At 33.2% G+C, this 14,990-nt stretch overlaps 1 protein-coding gene and 1 pseudogene across 2 annotated transcripts; one reads left to right on the top strand and one right to left on the bottom strand.

The window, feature by feature from the left end:
- Positions 1-2,509: 2,509 nt before the first annotated feature.
- On the top strand, positions 2,510-3,540 carry LOC131607326 (WAT1-related protein At1g68170-like; annotated as a pseudogene).
- Positions 3,541-5,572: 2,032 nt separating this feature from the next.
- LOC131607313 (glyoxylate/succinic semialdehyde reductase 1-like) lies at positions 5,573-9,197 on the bottom strand. Of its 2 annotated transcripts, XM_058879330.1 has the most exons (8): positions 8,987-9,197; positions 8,785-8,895; positions 8,603-8,701; positions 7,484-7,585; positions 6,861-6,976; positions 6,690-6,768; positions 6,438-6,608; positions 5,576-6,310 (listed from the first exon to the last, which is right to left on the bottom strand). In XM_058879330.1, exons 1-8 carry the CDS (start codon positions 9,089-9,091, stop codon positions 6,239-6,241), a joined length of 855 nt encoding a protein of 284 aa, XP_058735313.1. In that variant the 5' UTR covers positions 9,092-9,197; the 3' UTR covers positions 5,576-6,238. The 2 variants fall into 2 exon arrangements, with proteins under 2 accessions (XP_058735320.1, XP_058735313.1); XM_058879337.1 differs by lacking the exon at positions 8,785-8,895 and having other exon boundaries at positions 5,573-6,310.
- Positions 9,198-14,990: the final 5,793 nt, after the last annotated feature.

Below are 14,990 nucleotides of genomic sequence, written 5' to 3'. Positions count from 1 at the left end.
AAATATTTTTCTATATGAAAAATAGTATTTATGATCCAAAAAAATGGTATACGGGAAAAAATCTATTAATAATCTAAATATTTTTATATACAAAAAATTTACTATTGATTCAGATATTTTAGTAAACGATACCTAAACATAAATAATATTTGTCTACGGGAATTTTTTTTTATTAATCTAAATATTTTTCTATATGAAAAATGGTACTTATGATCCAAAAAATTTAATTAAAAAATGGTATACGGGAAAAAGTCTATTATTGATTTAAATATTTTTATATAAAAAAATTTACTATTGATTCAGATATTTTTATAAATGATACTGAACATAAATAATATTTAAATACGGAAAAAATTTATTATTGATCTAAATATTTTTATATACGAAAAATGGAATTTATGATCCAAAAAAAATTTATTCAAAAATGATATACGGGAAAAAATCTATTATTGATCTAAATATTTTTTTATACATAAATTTACTATTCGTTCAAATATTTTTATAAATGATACCTAAACAAAAATAATATTTGTATATGGAAAAAAATTATTATTGATCTAAATATTTTTATATACAAAAAATGGTATTTAGATCCATAAAAAATTTATTCAAAAATGGTATATGAGAAAAAATCTATTATTGATCTAAATATTTTTATATACAAAAATTTACAATTTATCCAAATATTTTTGTAAATAATACCTAAACATAAATAATATTTGAATACGGGAAAAAATATATTCTTGTCTACATGTTTATATATAAGAAAGATGATATTTATGATTCAAACTTTTATGATCCAAGAATGATATAAGAGGAAAAAAATTATTATTGATCTAAATATTTTGATATACGAAAAATTTATTATTGATCTAAATATTTTTTCATTTTAAATATTCTATTTAAAATAAATATATTATGTAAATAAATGCGCGTATCAGACCACAACCCGTGCGTATGCACAGGTTTGTTACTAGTTATACAATAAAATAAGATATAATATACAAAACGAATAAAAAATTGGACAAACCTAATATCTACAAAAATGATGATGTAAACAGAAGGAGAAAAAAATAAAATAAAACATAACTCTAGAAATTATGAACCGTAGAAAAAATTGAAAAACTGTCGTTTACTGCAGTAGCGCATTTTTTTTAAAGAAAATGCTTTCGTTGGGATTCGAACTGCTGCGACCACATATTTTAAGCTCTGGAAAAGTTGGTTTCAACGCCTTTTTTACAAGTTCCTTTTATTTAATTTTTTGTCTTGAAAAAAAAGCTACTTTTTTTCATAAGAGCTTTATAAAAAATGTGTTTGACCCTCCATCTCCTTATAAGGAGAAGAAAAGTAGATAAAAAGTTGGGCCAAACACTACCTAAAATAGCGTTTTAGCTTATGTCTTATAGCTTATTATTTTTTCTTCCTTTTTTATCCTTATTATTTTAATTAAAATCTATTTTTAACCCTTATAATTTATTTTAATTTAAAATAAATAATTATATATTAAATATCTTTTATGTCACTTTACATTTATAAGTTAATTGAACCGCTAATTTTACCAAACACTTCAATTAGCTTATAAACTATCAGTCTCAACCATCCGCTATAAGCTATAAGCCATCAGTCACCAGCCATCAGTCATAAGCTATAAGCTATCAGCTAGCTTATTAGTCAACCGCTATTTTTACCAAACAGACCCTAAATCAATTTAAAAGAATAAAAATCTAACGGCTTAATTGATGCGGCAGAGACTGCAGATTCTTTTTGTTTCTCAGTATCATTTTGCACACCAACACCTTCTTCATAAAACATAGACAATATTAATAGTAAAGATGAGGGACATGAGTAATTTATGGCATAGGATAAAACCAGAAGTGCTAATGGTGTTTGTACAGATTGCATTTGCTGCAATGGCTATAATATACAAGCTTGCAATAACTGATGGAATGAGCATGAGAGTAGCCGCAGCATATCGCCTCATTTTCGTATCCGCTTTCACTATCCCAATTGCTCTAATTTTTGATAGGTTACTTGCATTGCACCCTCTTTTACTTTTACCACTTTATTATTATTATTATTATTATTATTATTATTATTATCATTATTATTATTATTATTATTATTATTATTATTATTATTATTATTATTATTATTATTATTATTATTATTATTATTATTATTATAAAAAATTAGACTCCTATTTACTATCATGTAGCTTTTTTGAACAAGAGAATTGAACAAAACTAAGCTTAATCATGGCTGTATGCTTCGGGTACATACATTATATATATATATATATATATATATATATATATATATATCAACCACCCTCTTTTATTCTTGTGCCTTCAAATACATTCGTTTAATTTTTATAATTAATTTTTTATTTGGTTTTTATTAGATTTTTCAAGCAACAATGACATAGTTTTCATACACCACAAATATGTCTTGTAAAACAAATTTTTTAAATAAAATACATTAACATATATTTACTTTTGGTTTTCATAGAATGGATAAATTTAATTTGAAGGTTGTGGAAGGAAAGACGAAAGTGATAGGAACAATAATTGGAATGAGTGGTGCAATGTTGATGATATTATTTAAAGGTGTAGAAATTCATATTTGGTCTTCCCGTATCAACATTTTGCATCGACATCACAACCAAAATGAGCAAATGACATGTTACCATGTTGACCTTCTTAATAAAGTGTTGGGTGTTTCATGTGCACTAGCAAGTAGTTGCTCTTACTCATTGTGGTATATTATTCAGGTTAGTTTATTCATTTATTCGTTGATATACACCCAAGTGTTATCTTTATGCATTAATCAATGGTTTTATGTGAATTGTTGTTTAGCATTATTGTCACTATACTCTTATACATGGCACATATTAAGTTGAATGAGAAATACTCAAGTCCTCGCTCAAGTGCAACTTTAGTATCCATAATGGGAGCCATTCAAGCAATTGTAATTGCTCTCTGTGTTGAAAAGGATTGGAGCCAATGAAAGTTAGGAAACAACCTCAGAATTCTTACTGTTGTTTTTTCGGTATGCTAGTAGTAATTTAAGTAGTAAATATTTTGTAAAAGGAAGTTTTTAAATATGTGTGAATGTATATGCAGGGAATTGTGGCGTCTGGATTAGTTGTTATCGCTATGTCCTGGTGCATAAAGACGAGGGGCCCTGTATTTACATCTATTTTCAGTCCTTTTCAACTCTTACTTGTAGTTATAGCTGCTTATTTGATATTGAATGAGAAGTTATATTTGGGAAGGTATATTATAAATCTCAATTCACTTAAACATCCGTCAATTTATGTTTTTTAATCTGTTTTCCAGCCATCAATATATTTACACTTAACATTGTTGAAATTAATTTCATAGTATGCTTGGAGCAACTGTGATTGTTTGCGGTCTCTATGCAGTACTTTGGGGTCAAAGGAAAGAAATGAAAAAGAAAGTGAAGATATTAGAAATTACAAAAATGTCTGAAAATGATGAACATGTTGTTGTTTCCATGTTGGTATCCCATGATAGATAAAGTCATCCAAAGCTACCAGAGTTACGCCATTACTAATCAATGAAATCAAACAATAGTACTAATACAAGCAATTGGGGGTCTTAACTCTGTTGTCGATGAAGATGATGAGAATGATGAGTGCAATACCAGCCCAAGTGACAGATATCTAGAACTTTTAAGAATTTGCAATTAGATCAACATTTTCTTGAAAATCTTTGTTGCCTGTACTTTTTATTTCACAGGTTAAAATTTTGGATAGTTTTATGTTGGCTTTTTTCTTGTTCAACCTTTCACTAAGCTTGGTTAATGTGTTTTAACTTGATTTTCCATTGCTTAGAAGATCCTTCTTATTACTTTGTTTGTGTTTGATAACATCTTTTCTATATGTGCTTTTATATATTATATGTATATGGTTTACATCATGTTGTTGTTGCTCATAAGAGATTCAATCAATTCAAAAATTTATCATGTCAATGATGAATGATCAAGAGCTTTCAGTTCAAAGGCTTGTGGACAGCTGAAAAATCAAGGTCTCCTAACCCCATACTTATGGCTTTCTTGAATACCTACAAAGAGATGAGTCAACTGAAAAATCAAAGAAATATGAACTTTACCATTTGAAATCAAGAACTCTTAATTCATTATCATCTTTATCACTAATAATAATATCATTTAAATGGTCAATCAAATTGAAATCCCATTTATTTTTCTAATTTATTTTCTCCACAAAAAAAATCAAAAGTAAAATTAGAATGTGGTGGTGAATGGTGAATCAGCCATTACATTTTCTGAAGAAAGCTTAATATTAAGGTTGAAGAATGCAAGCTTAGCTTCCATGGAAGTAGCCAAGGGAAGAAGAAGATGTAACAGAAAGTTTGTTACATACAGAAAGAGAATCGATAACAATTTGTTATATTGATCAACCTTATCCGAAATGTATGTCCAATAGACTATATATATGGGAGCCTCATCGGTCAAATAAACTATAGAAAGAGATAACTAACTTAAGTATAGTAAATATAATAACATATAGTCTAATATCCTCTTCAAGTTGCTCAAGTTGGACTATGGATGCTGTATAGTCCCAACTTAGTAAGAGCATGCAAGTGGAGTGGCTTAGTAAACATGTATGCGAGTTGTGTTGAAGTAGAAATAGGTAGCAGATGAAGGACCTTAGACTGAATCTCCTCCCGGATAACATGGCAATCAAACTTAATGTGTTTGCTCCTTTCATGAAAGGTTTGATTATGAGCCAAATAGATGGCAGATTTGCTATCACAAAATACTGCAGCATGCTGAGGTAAGTCGACCTGGAGATCTGAAAGAAGGTAGTGCAGCCACTACAACTCACAAGTAAAATATGCCAAGGCCCGATATATGCCTCAGTAGAAGACCTGGAGACAGTGTTTTGCTTCTTTGATTTCCAGCACAAAAGAGATGATCCAAGGAGGACACAGTAGCCTGTAACTTACCTCCTATTGTTAGGACATCTGGACCAGTCAGAATCAACAAATGCATGCAGCTTAAGTTGACCGATAGTGGGAAAGAAGATGCCTTTGGCTGGTACATACTTTTCATTAAGTCATTTAATTGGTAGCTTAGTGTTCTCTGTTCGAGACTGAGTGGCTTCCAAATTTTTAATTATTAACTTTTTACAAAAACACTCTATTCTTTCACATCTCACACTCTATTCTTTCACAGCTCTTTCCGGTGAATAAATATGACGATAAATCATAGTTCATTTACAAAGAATAAGGAGAGGTAAAGTCATTATTTTAAAAAGACAAAATTAATTAATTATACGTTAGTGCCAAGTAATTACATAGATTTGCAATGAATTTCTCATATAATTTTTGTGAGAATTTCTCAAATACTAATTATAAAATAATTTGAATACAATTATTTATAATTTATAATGAGGTTTTAAATCAAATTTTATTTTAAATGGTTATTTATTATAATCCTTATAATTTTATTTTAATTTATTTTAAAATAAATTTTAAAAACTATTTATAAGTTATAATTAAATATTTAAAAGTTTGTCATACAATTAACTCATTTATTATCAAATTTTTATGATGAAATCAAATTCACTATCACTTGTCATATAAACTTTTTACCAATCACATAAACCTGCGTATTAGGATCAGGACATGATTTACGCATACTCCTACATTTTTTAGACATACGATTTGGTTTTCCGCAACTAAAGCAAGAGAAAATGATTTGCAGATGACTACTTATCTGCATTGATATTCTTTTTATTGTTAGAAACAATCAAGACTTCATATTTTTGATCTTGTCACTGAGATTTTTCTTCATTTTGGAGGCGAGTAAAACATCAATTTTTTGTTAGGAGTCCATTTATTTGTTTGCTCTGGGCCTCTAAGACAATGGTAGTTTTTTCTATTGAGTTCTCCACCTGTACCATTAATTTAATAATTAAATATTTAAAAAATTTGCCATGTCATAATAGAGTTGCATTGCAATGCAACAACTAAAAGATTGTAGTACCCAATCAAATCAAGTTATGAGGTAAATTTGCCATGTCATAATAGAGTTGCATTGCAATGCAACAACTAAAAGATTGTAGTACCCAATGAGGTAAAGTTAAAATTAAATAAATTCTTTTAATATGATGTGGCTTAGTGGGTCCCATAAAGAACTCAAATGTAAGTTGCATCATTGGAGATGCTCTAAATAGTGGAAACCAGAGCTTTTAGTTCAAAGTCTTGTGAACAGCTGAAAAATCAAGTTCTCCTAATCCCGTGCATATGGCTTTCTTGAATGCCTACAAAAAGAGTTTGAACTTAAAACATAGAGTCATGTGATTATCAAAGTGGTCACTACTCACTAGACCATTGAATATCTTTCAACTCATATATAAATAAATAAATACACACACAAAATAGTATTACCTCATTTGCTGCAGCTGCAACAGGCATTGGTACAACATTTTTATCGCCGAGGGCAAGAGCCAATCTCATGTTTTTCTGCATATGTTTAAGTAGAAAACCTGGGTTGTAACTGTTCTTGACCATTGTCGGTCCTTTCAATTTAAACAAACCGTTACTCACAGCACCGAGATCCTGCAAAAAGAAATTCCACAGATATTCTCAAAAAGTTAATAAAAGGCATCAACAAGAATCCTTTTCATCAGAGTAACTTACCAGCACATCAAGAAGTGTGTCAGGGTTCAAGCCACTTCTTTCAGCAAGTGCCAGTCCCTCGGAAAAAGCATTCATCATACTATAACAGAGATAGAAGAGAATAGCTAATTTACAGAACAAGACATAAAATAAGTACATGCACAGTGCACTTGCTGAAATAAGGGTAAGCACCTTCCCATTACCACATTGACAGCAAGTTTCATTTTCGCACCATCCCCAACCTCACCGAGAAAGAAAGATTTCTTCCCGAGTACATCAAATGCTGGAAGTGCTTCCTCATATAATGCCTATATATCAAATAAATCAACCACTCAAACTTAATTTGTAAGAAGATACAATGCAAGCTTGTAGTTCTTTATTTTCCTCAAAACCTGTATTAACAATGATCCTCTCTACCAAATTCAACGCCAATCACCACTGGAACAACTAACTATTAGTAGCTTCACTTAGCTATTTAAATAGACGGATTTCAACCCATGGTTCTTGCAAATTACTTCCCTCAACATAATACTTAAAGCCTAATGAAAGAAAATTACCGTCGGTGCAATTAAGTGTTTATTATATGAGAGCTGATTACAAACTTCTACAGCTCTACTATATAAAAGGGAACAACTGATAATTTTGAAATATCTCCTAGTCCTACTATCACCGTACATATGCGTCTCTAGAGAGAAAATAACAACAAAAAAACAGCGTCTCACTGATTTTGAATTGTGAGACCACTTGTTTCCTTTCTCTTTCACAAACTAAATTGTTATATAATTGCAAGAGAACTGAACCAACTTAAACAATACCTTGTGGCCAGCAGCAATTATTACTAGTTGGCCGTCTTCTGCATGCTTCTTGCCACCCGAAACAGGAGCTTCAAGGAAATCACCGCCTTTTGCTTTGATTGCCTGTAGAAACAAGAAGGTTTTTCAGTTGCAATTTATATGTAAGGTCTAATTTTCATTTCCTTTTGAAAAATCGATTATCATAAATTTGCTAGGAAAGTATAGTTACTGTTACTATAGTTACTACAGAGAACCTTTTGATTCATATATACAGAACTTAGTCAAAGAGACGTAGTAGATCATAGATATAAACAACATTTTTTCTTTCTTTTTGAACAAAATAACATATATTCAAACATTCTATGGCAAGAATCTGCTATAATCAATAATGTAGTACATAGTCTTTTAATTCTCGCTTTCAAAATTAGGAAAGCTTAACTTCATACTTATATGTATTCCTCATCCAAACATAAATCTTCGGTACTATAGAGTATAGACTTGTCATCAAACTAAATTTCCATAAAAACAGAAACTGTCAATGGACGAATACAAACTAATGACTGCAATCACATATTTATAGTTTATAGTTGGATAAACAATCTGCAACGCCTAATACGAAAACTTAAGAGTCTTGATCATGTAAATTACAAGCTAAATTTAGTTTTCAAGCTAGGGAAAAGACAGAAGGACTTTGGCAATATTTTCTCGTCTACGAGACACTTAAATCATACATGTTGGTGGCTTGAGGATGAAATATACTAAAAAGTAAAAACTACACAAAGAAAAATGTGATTTTCATTGGAAATACCTCGTGCAATAAGAAAAGGATGCACCGCAACATTAGCAATTGCAGTCATTTTTTCATTTGCAGTTTTTTCTTTAATAACATCAAGCAATAGAAAATCTAGGAAATTAATTTCAGACGAAATGACTAAATTTTACATAAAAAAAAAATGTATTTTACAGAATAACATCCTCAGATATTTCGATAGATACAATACTAAAACTACAAGAACAACCTAGCCTTATCCCACTAAGTTCAGTCGAATACATGAATAGAATTACTCCATATTTTGATAATCTCTCGATGAATTTTAAGTAAAGGTGAGATTCACTTCAGCAACAGCAAAGTATACCAACCTCAGATATCTTAATAGATGTCTCGGCATCAATAGTCGACATGTTAACATAACCTTTTCCGTTAATTTGCTCAAGAACACCATCCTTATCAAACACAACCTAAAAAATCCAACACAAAAGGAAATTCAATGTAAGAAAGTTAAATAGATTTGATCTCAAAGACAAATATAACATCCACCGACCGACAAAGCAGCGGAAGGGTCGGATAACATTGCTATTGTATACTTGCATTTCTTAACCACAGCAGCAGGTGTTTCTCCAACTGTAGCACCATGCTCCACAAGTTCATCACACTACAATTAAATTAGATGCAACAAAAGTATAGAGAATTTAACAACAACAAAATTCATTATTGAATAACAGAAATAGAAAGTGACTAGGTACCTTGGAGAGGGTTCTGTTCCAAACAGTGAGTTTGAAGCCATGGCGTAGAAGGTTAATTGACATAGCTTTGCCCATTATCCCCGAACCTAAAAACCCAATCTCCATTTCTGCAGTTCACGTTGGATCACTCTTCTCTCTTTCTCACTCTCACTGTTCTCTTCTTCCTCTCAATGGACCACTCTTCTCTCTTTCTCAGTCTGAGATATTATTAATAAGATTAATAAGATAAGATGCTTATCAGTTTCTTATTTTCAAAGAGAATTTCTCTCTCAATCTCATGGCACCCTTTACGCAATACTGAATTGTCTATTTTGTCTTCGTGCTTACGTAGATGCATCTCCGGAAGCAATTTTTTTTGTAACGTTGTTCTGTTCCGTAGATGCACCTACGGAAGTCTACCGCATGTGCATCTACGGAATGGTTTTGGTGTTATATCTTGCGTCAGATCCTTCCCCTCCCTCATTCTCCTCATTTCAAACTCTCAAACTCTTAAACACTCTCAAACTCTCTCAACCCCAAATTCCAAACTTCACATTTGTTTCTCCTGAGCTCGGACTACATTGTCAACATCAAGTATCAACACATTCCATCAAGTTCAAATCTCTATTTAATCGGTAAATTTTCGATATTTCGAGTTATTTTAGAGTATTTGTGAAATCGAATTAGAATTCGATATTTAGGTGTAAAAATGATTGGATAGGTTTAGAAAAAGTGTTTATAGACAATGTAGGTAATGTTTTAGGTTTAAAATGTGCAATCAAGCCACAAAAATGGTCATTTTGGTGATTGAACAGTGGAGTTACGCCATTATTGCGTTTTCTGGTTTCAGTAGCTTCCGTAGATCCATCTATGGAAGAGATGAACGTTAGGGCGTTCCGTGAATGTACCTACGGAAGCACCCAATATTTTTGAAACAAAGGTGCTTCCGTAGATGCATCTACGGAAGAATATAGTGTTTTGAAAATAACGTACTTCCGTAGATGCATCTACGGAAGAGTAAATTTCTGTTTTTATTTTGATATTTATTTATAAATACGCAGTATCAAAATCGAGCTTTTTTGTATCATAATATAGACATCATGACCCACGGCCCGGATAGAGACATTCTTGGGGGACCGCACAACACGCATCCGTCCGGCGAGAACGGTCGCATGTAGTATCTCAGGTCACTGATGGAGCAACTTTTCCACCTGATTCACCTACGACATTTGATACACCCGCCTCAACCATACCTTCTCCATCACCCGCTTCAGCCGGGCCTACTCCTTCACCCGTCCCAGTCGGGCCTTCACCATCTGTCATACCCCAAAATTTGCCCAACGTATTCATTCATATTTCAATCCATCTGACTTTCAAATGCTCAAAAACGCACAAGAAAGAAGCATGCAGTCTCTCTCCTAAGCAACAACCTCTGAATTAGGGTTTCTAATTTAATCAAGGAATCTGAACTTCTGACACCTCAAGCGGACTACGTGGCCTCTCATATGAGTCAAAGTTTCCTCATGCCAAGTTTCAAATCCCGATTCAAAAGATTGCTCACTCAATGGCCCAAATGACTGATAATCGACTAGTTGACCTAAAAGTCAACAAAAAGTCACTTTTTTCAAAAGGACACACAAGGAGCATGGAAAATCATTTTGATATGAGACCAAATACACTGGTTAGAGGACTCTCTAAGGTTTCTAAATAGCTCAAGAACACTTCCATACAATAAAAAATGAGGGAGTTATGGCTTGCACAAGTCGGTCGATTTTGGGAAAATGCATGGAAGGCAAAGTGATGATTTTTAAGATATTGCTTAATGGGCCTAATTCTTTGGTTCTAAACCCATTTCTAACATGGTCCAAGACTCCTAAAGCCCATTTATGCATGATTATATTATTTATTTTATTTATTTGATTTCTTATTCATTAAAAGTCAAATTTAATAAAATAAATAATAGAAAATATGAAAGATATGCATGAATTTATTTTTCCAATCAAATATTAAGCCTAATATTCACATAAATCAAGGAAATTTCGTTTTCCCTTGATGGAGAAAGATTGAATGCAAAAATATACACTTTTTATTCAATTTTGAATCAAATCTCCTCCAATCTTTTCTCTTGCAAACCAAGCCAAATATTAACCCTAATAAGGTCTTCTATATAAGGGCAATACATTCAGAATAATAGAGGACGAAAAAGGAGAGGTGAAGACTAGGGTTTCCAAGCTCAAAAATACACTTGAAACTTGAATCTTCGAATTCCAATTGGCAGGTCAGTGCAGGGACTTTTCAACCATCTAGTCTGGTTCTGAAGGTAAGAGAAGGTGAGAAGAGTATCGCACACGGCCCCATACTCATCATGTAAGCCGCATACATATTCATTCTTTTCAAAACCATGTCCATGATTATTCTTTAAAATGTATCCAGTTTCAATTGAAAATAATGTTGCTAACGTGTTTATATGATGTTTTAGAAGCATTTCGATCATTCATTCACGGTTTTTGATGGTCGGGCAAGTGCTTGCCATTGTTAGGGCAAAGATTAAAAAACCTTGCGTTTTTGAGGTTACGAGGGGCTTCAGTCAAAAACGACTTCTCTAATGAGGTTGCAGGACCTTAAATATGAGTTCTGGGCGGTTTTGGTTATTTTCTAACGTGAAATATTTAAGTTTTAATTCTTGCAGGTTCTGCTACAAAAAGTTTGCAGCGATTCTGTGGTTAAATCGTAGCAAATATGTAGCCTATTTTTTGTGTTGATTAAAGGTAGAAGACGAGACAGCATGGCACGGGGAACGTAGGCGATTGGCCAGTCAACGGGTCAAACTCTCTCTCTCTCTCTGCGTCGCATTGGCCAGTCAAAGCTCACATGGGGCCACGCGCGTGCAAGTTTGAAATTGAGGGTATGCATCATATATTATGTTTTAGTTTCACTTCATTATCAACTAATCAATGCAGCACTGTTGGCCACGTACGAAGCCCCATAGCTAAGACTGAGTGAGTTCGATCCTCAGCTCTAGAATTATTTTTCATCAATTTTCTGGAAAAAGCATGCGTTCAGATCCTATGGTGCTGCCCCATGCGAGATTACAATGCATCTTCCCACGTCAACCGTTGATCAACACCAAGATGAATCAGAAGGCTCCAGGATGCGAAGGTCTACCGTACACTCCATTAAGCAACCACACCAGATCAGCGCCCAGCCAGCTAAGTTTTCTAAATCTTATTTTTCTTTTTTTATTTATTTTATTTATTATTGTTATTATATAACTACTTTTATAATTCTTTTTTTCACTTATCTTTATTTATATAATGATTGAGTTTTTATAATACTTTTATATGTATTTATTTTAATCAAAAACCCGATTTTTTATAATATAAAAAATAATAATAAAAATAATAGTTATTTTTAAGTTAATGATTATTTTAGGCTAATTAAACCCTACGCCTTAAAACCCTGGTTTTATCAAGATCACTGATATTGGTAGGTGTTGTCCACTAATGCATCTTTCAGCCTTACAAACCTTGTAGGTCATAATAAGTTTTCTTAAATAAACCTGTTAGGTAGGGTTTGTACACCTTTTTTTAGGGTTTGTAGATCATTCATGCACTAAAAACTTCTTCTCTTCTTTGCACAAATTTTCAGGGTTACTTCAGTTCTTCAGGCACGCGCTTCACCCGACCAAAAGCTAAGTTTTTTTTTAACTTTTTTTTATATATATATTTATTTTTATTTTTAATTACATAATTCCTCTTTTATTTATTATCAATACCTTTTATTTGCCACAAAAACTTTTCTACCTTTCTCTTCTTCATTTTTCAGGGTTAGTCAAGATTCTCCGACTACGCACCTCAGAGCTAAGTTTCCAATCCTTATTTTATTTCATTTAAATATTATTTTACTTTTTGCCTTTTGCCCAAAATAGGGTTTGCCTCGAATAGTCAATACACTCACCACTATCATTGTTCTGTTTAATTCTCAGATGATTAGAGTCAATCAAGGTTCGAGGAAGATCAAGGGCGGAGATCAAGATAATTAAATTAATTATCTATATTTCTTATTTTCTATTTTAATTCCCCCCTCCCCGCAGGTGTTTATTGTAATAGTGTAGGTTTTAATTCTTGCCTTTAATTTCTGCAATTTTAAACTGCGTGGTTAGTAATCTTAGGGAGTGCAAGCCTTTAACAGAATTAGAATAACTATAATTATAAGATAAATATAATCGAATTGAACCACGTGATTGTTGCACCCACACACCTTTAGGGTAACCTCTCTGTTGCTTGTTGCCTAAAACTTAAATGACTATTATATCTTTCCCTTAGACTACCTGCCCTCTTTATGGCATGGGACAGTCTTATGGCGAACGATTATTCTCGATGACCCTTCAAACATCCAATTGAAAGACTTCCTGCCTTCTCATGGTATGGATAGACCCTTTCGCCCGAAAGACTAAAAGAACGATTTTTCAAACTTAGGGTAGTAGCTACTAATTTCTTGCTCTAAATTCAAAATCTTTTTACACCTCCTTTTTCAAATCAAATTCAAAAAGACTACGCTTATTTACAAGCTAAAGTTCTTCTTCGAAAATCTCTTCAAACAGTTCAAACTTTTCAAACAATACAAAAGCGAGCTAAGGAATTAAGAGCCCATGGAAAACCATGGATGCAAAGGGTGCCTTACACCTTCTCTTTGCATAATTACCCCCCGAACTCAAAATCTTTCAAAAGGTTTTTTCCTGTTCTTTTAGCCTTTCCAATTGGATAAAATAAAAGTCGGTGGCGACTCTTGCTATCCGCAACATTTCGATTTAAAAGTCAGTTCACCGTATGACAGAACTGGCGACTCTGCTGGGGATGCTTTCGAATAAAAGAGGGGTTACCTTAGAGCTAGGATCACTTTAAATTTGTTTGACTTGTTTGCTTTATCTTTAAAGACTGTTTTGGGTATTCTACTGTGTGAAAGATCCTACACCCGGATCTAGTGTACCTGAGGTATGTGGCGTGAGACCAGGGAGGTTGTACGACATGTATCGTTATGGTTGAACTGGTGGCCACCGTTAGTGCGACGCTTTGGTTTGTCCTGATGGCCCTTGAATACGATCGAGGAGACATTTGGCTACCGCGTGGTGTCATAAGCACTAATTCGCCCTTAGAACCCTAGTTGAACTTGACTTTGGCCTATAGGAAGTAGCGAGATAGCTGGCTTTGGATTCCTGACTGAAGCCGATTGATACTCGATGCTACATTCATTGAGATTGGACTCTAGGGATGCTTTAGGCTGGTCGATCGAGTGCCATGTTGAGACAATGCCCGCGAGAAAGATCAGGGATATGAGCACCATAGAACCCGGTTACTATTCTAGGACAGGTTGAACCAACTTAACTTCAGTGGGGAGGGTACTTACCTATGAACTTCACGCAATCCTTTAAACCTAAGGACACTTGTGTGACTTGTCTGTGCTTGCTACTAACCCTTTGGTTTTCTTGCAGGTTTTTCTTGTGGGACTCACTCGTCCTTACTATCTTATGCTTTGCCTGATGCATTGCATAACATCATGACATCACGACATCATAAGCATAACATGATTTAACTAACCCTTTCAAGGATCTTAGAAATTTAGGGCGCACAATTTCAGGTGCTCTTATCAAGGACCGGATTCCTAATCGAGGGGCAAGAGGATTTATTTTCCTCTGGCCACATACCTTCCAAATCAAAGACACCGTACCTATCAAGGGGCAAGAGGATTTACTTTCCTCTAGCCATATACTTTCAAATTCAGAGGTGTCCCGAATCAGAGGCGATGACCCACTAGATATGGTGAGCTTGATTCCCATAAAAGAACATCCAAAAATCAGAGTTCTTCAAACGAAGAAGCGACCAAATTATTTTTTATGTTGCTAACTAAATTTCCGGAGATCCTTGAAAATATTGCATCTGCATTCATAACATTGCATCACAGGTTTCCACCACAGGTTTCTCACCTCCTCGCTGTTTATTTCAGACACAAATGAATCTCGAGCAAT

Source organism: Vicia villosa, linkage group LG1, assembly GCF_029867415.1.
Source record: "Vicia villosa cultivar HV-30 ecotype Madison, WI linkage group LG1, Vvil1.0, whole genome shotgun sequence".
NCBI classification, from domain to species: domain Eukaryota; kingdom Viridiplantae; phylum Streptophyta; class Magnoliopsida; order Fabales; family Fabaceae; genus Vicia; species Vicia villosa.
The sequence above is the reverse complement of the archived record's forward strand: the minus strand, read 5'-3'. Positions and strand labels throughout refer to the sequence as shown.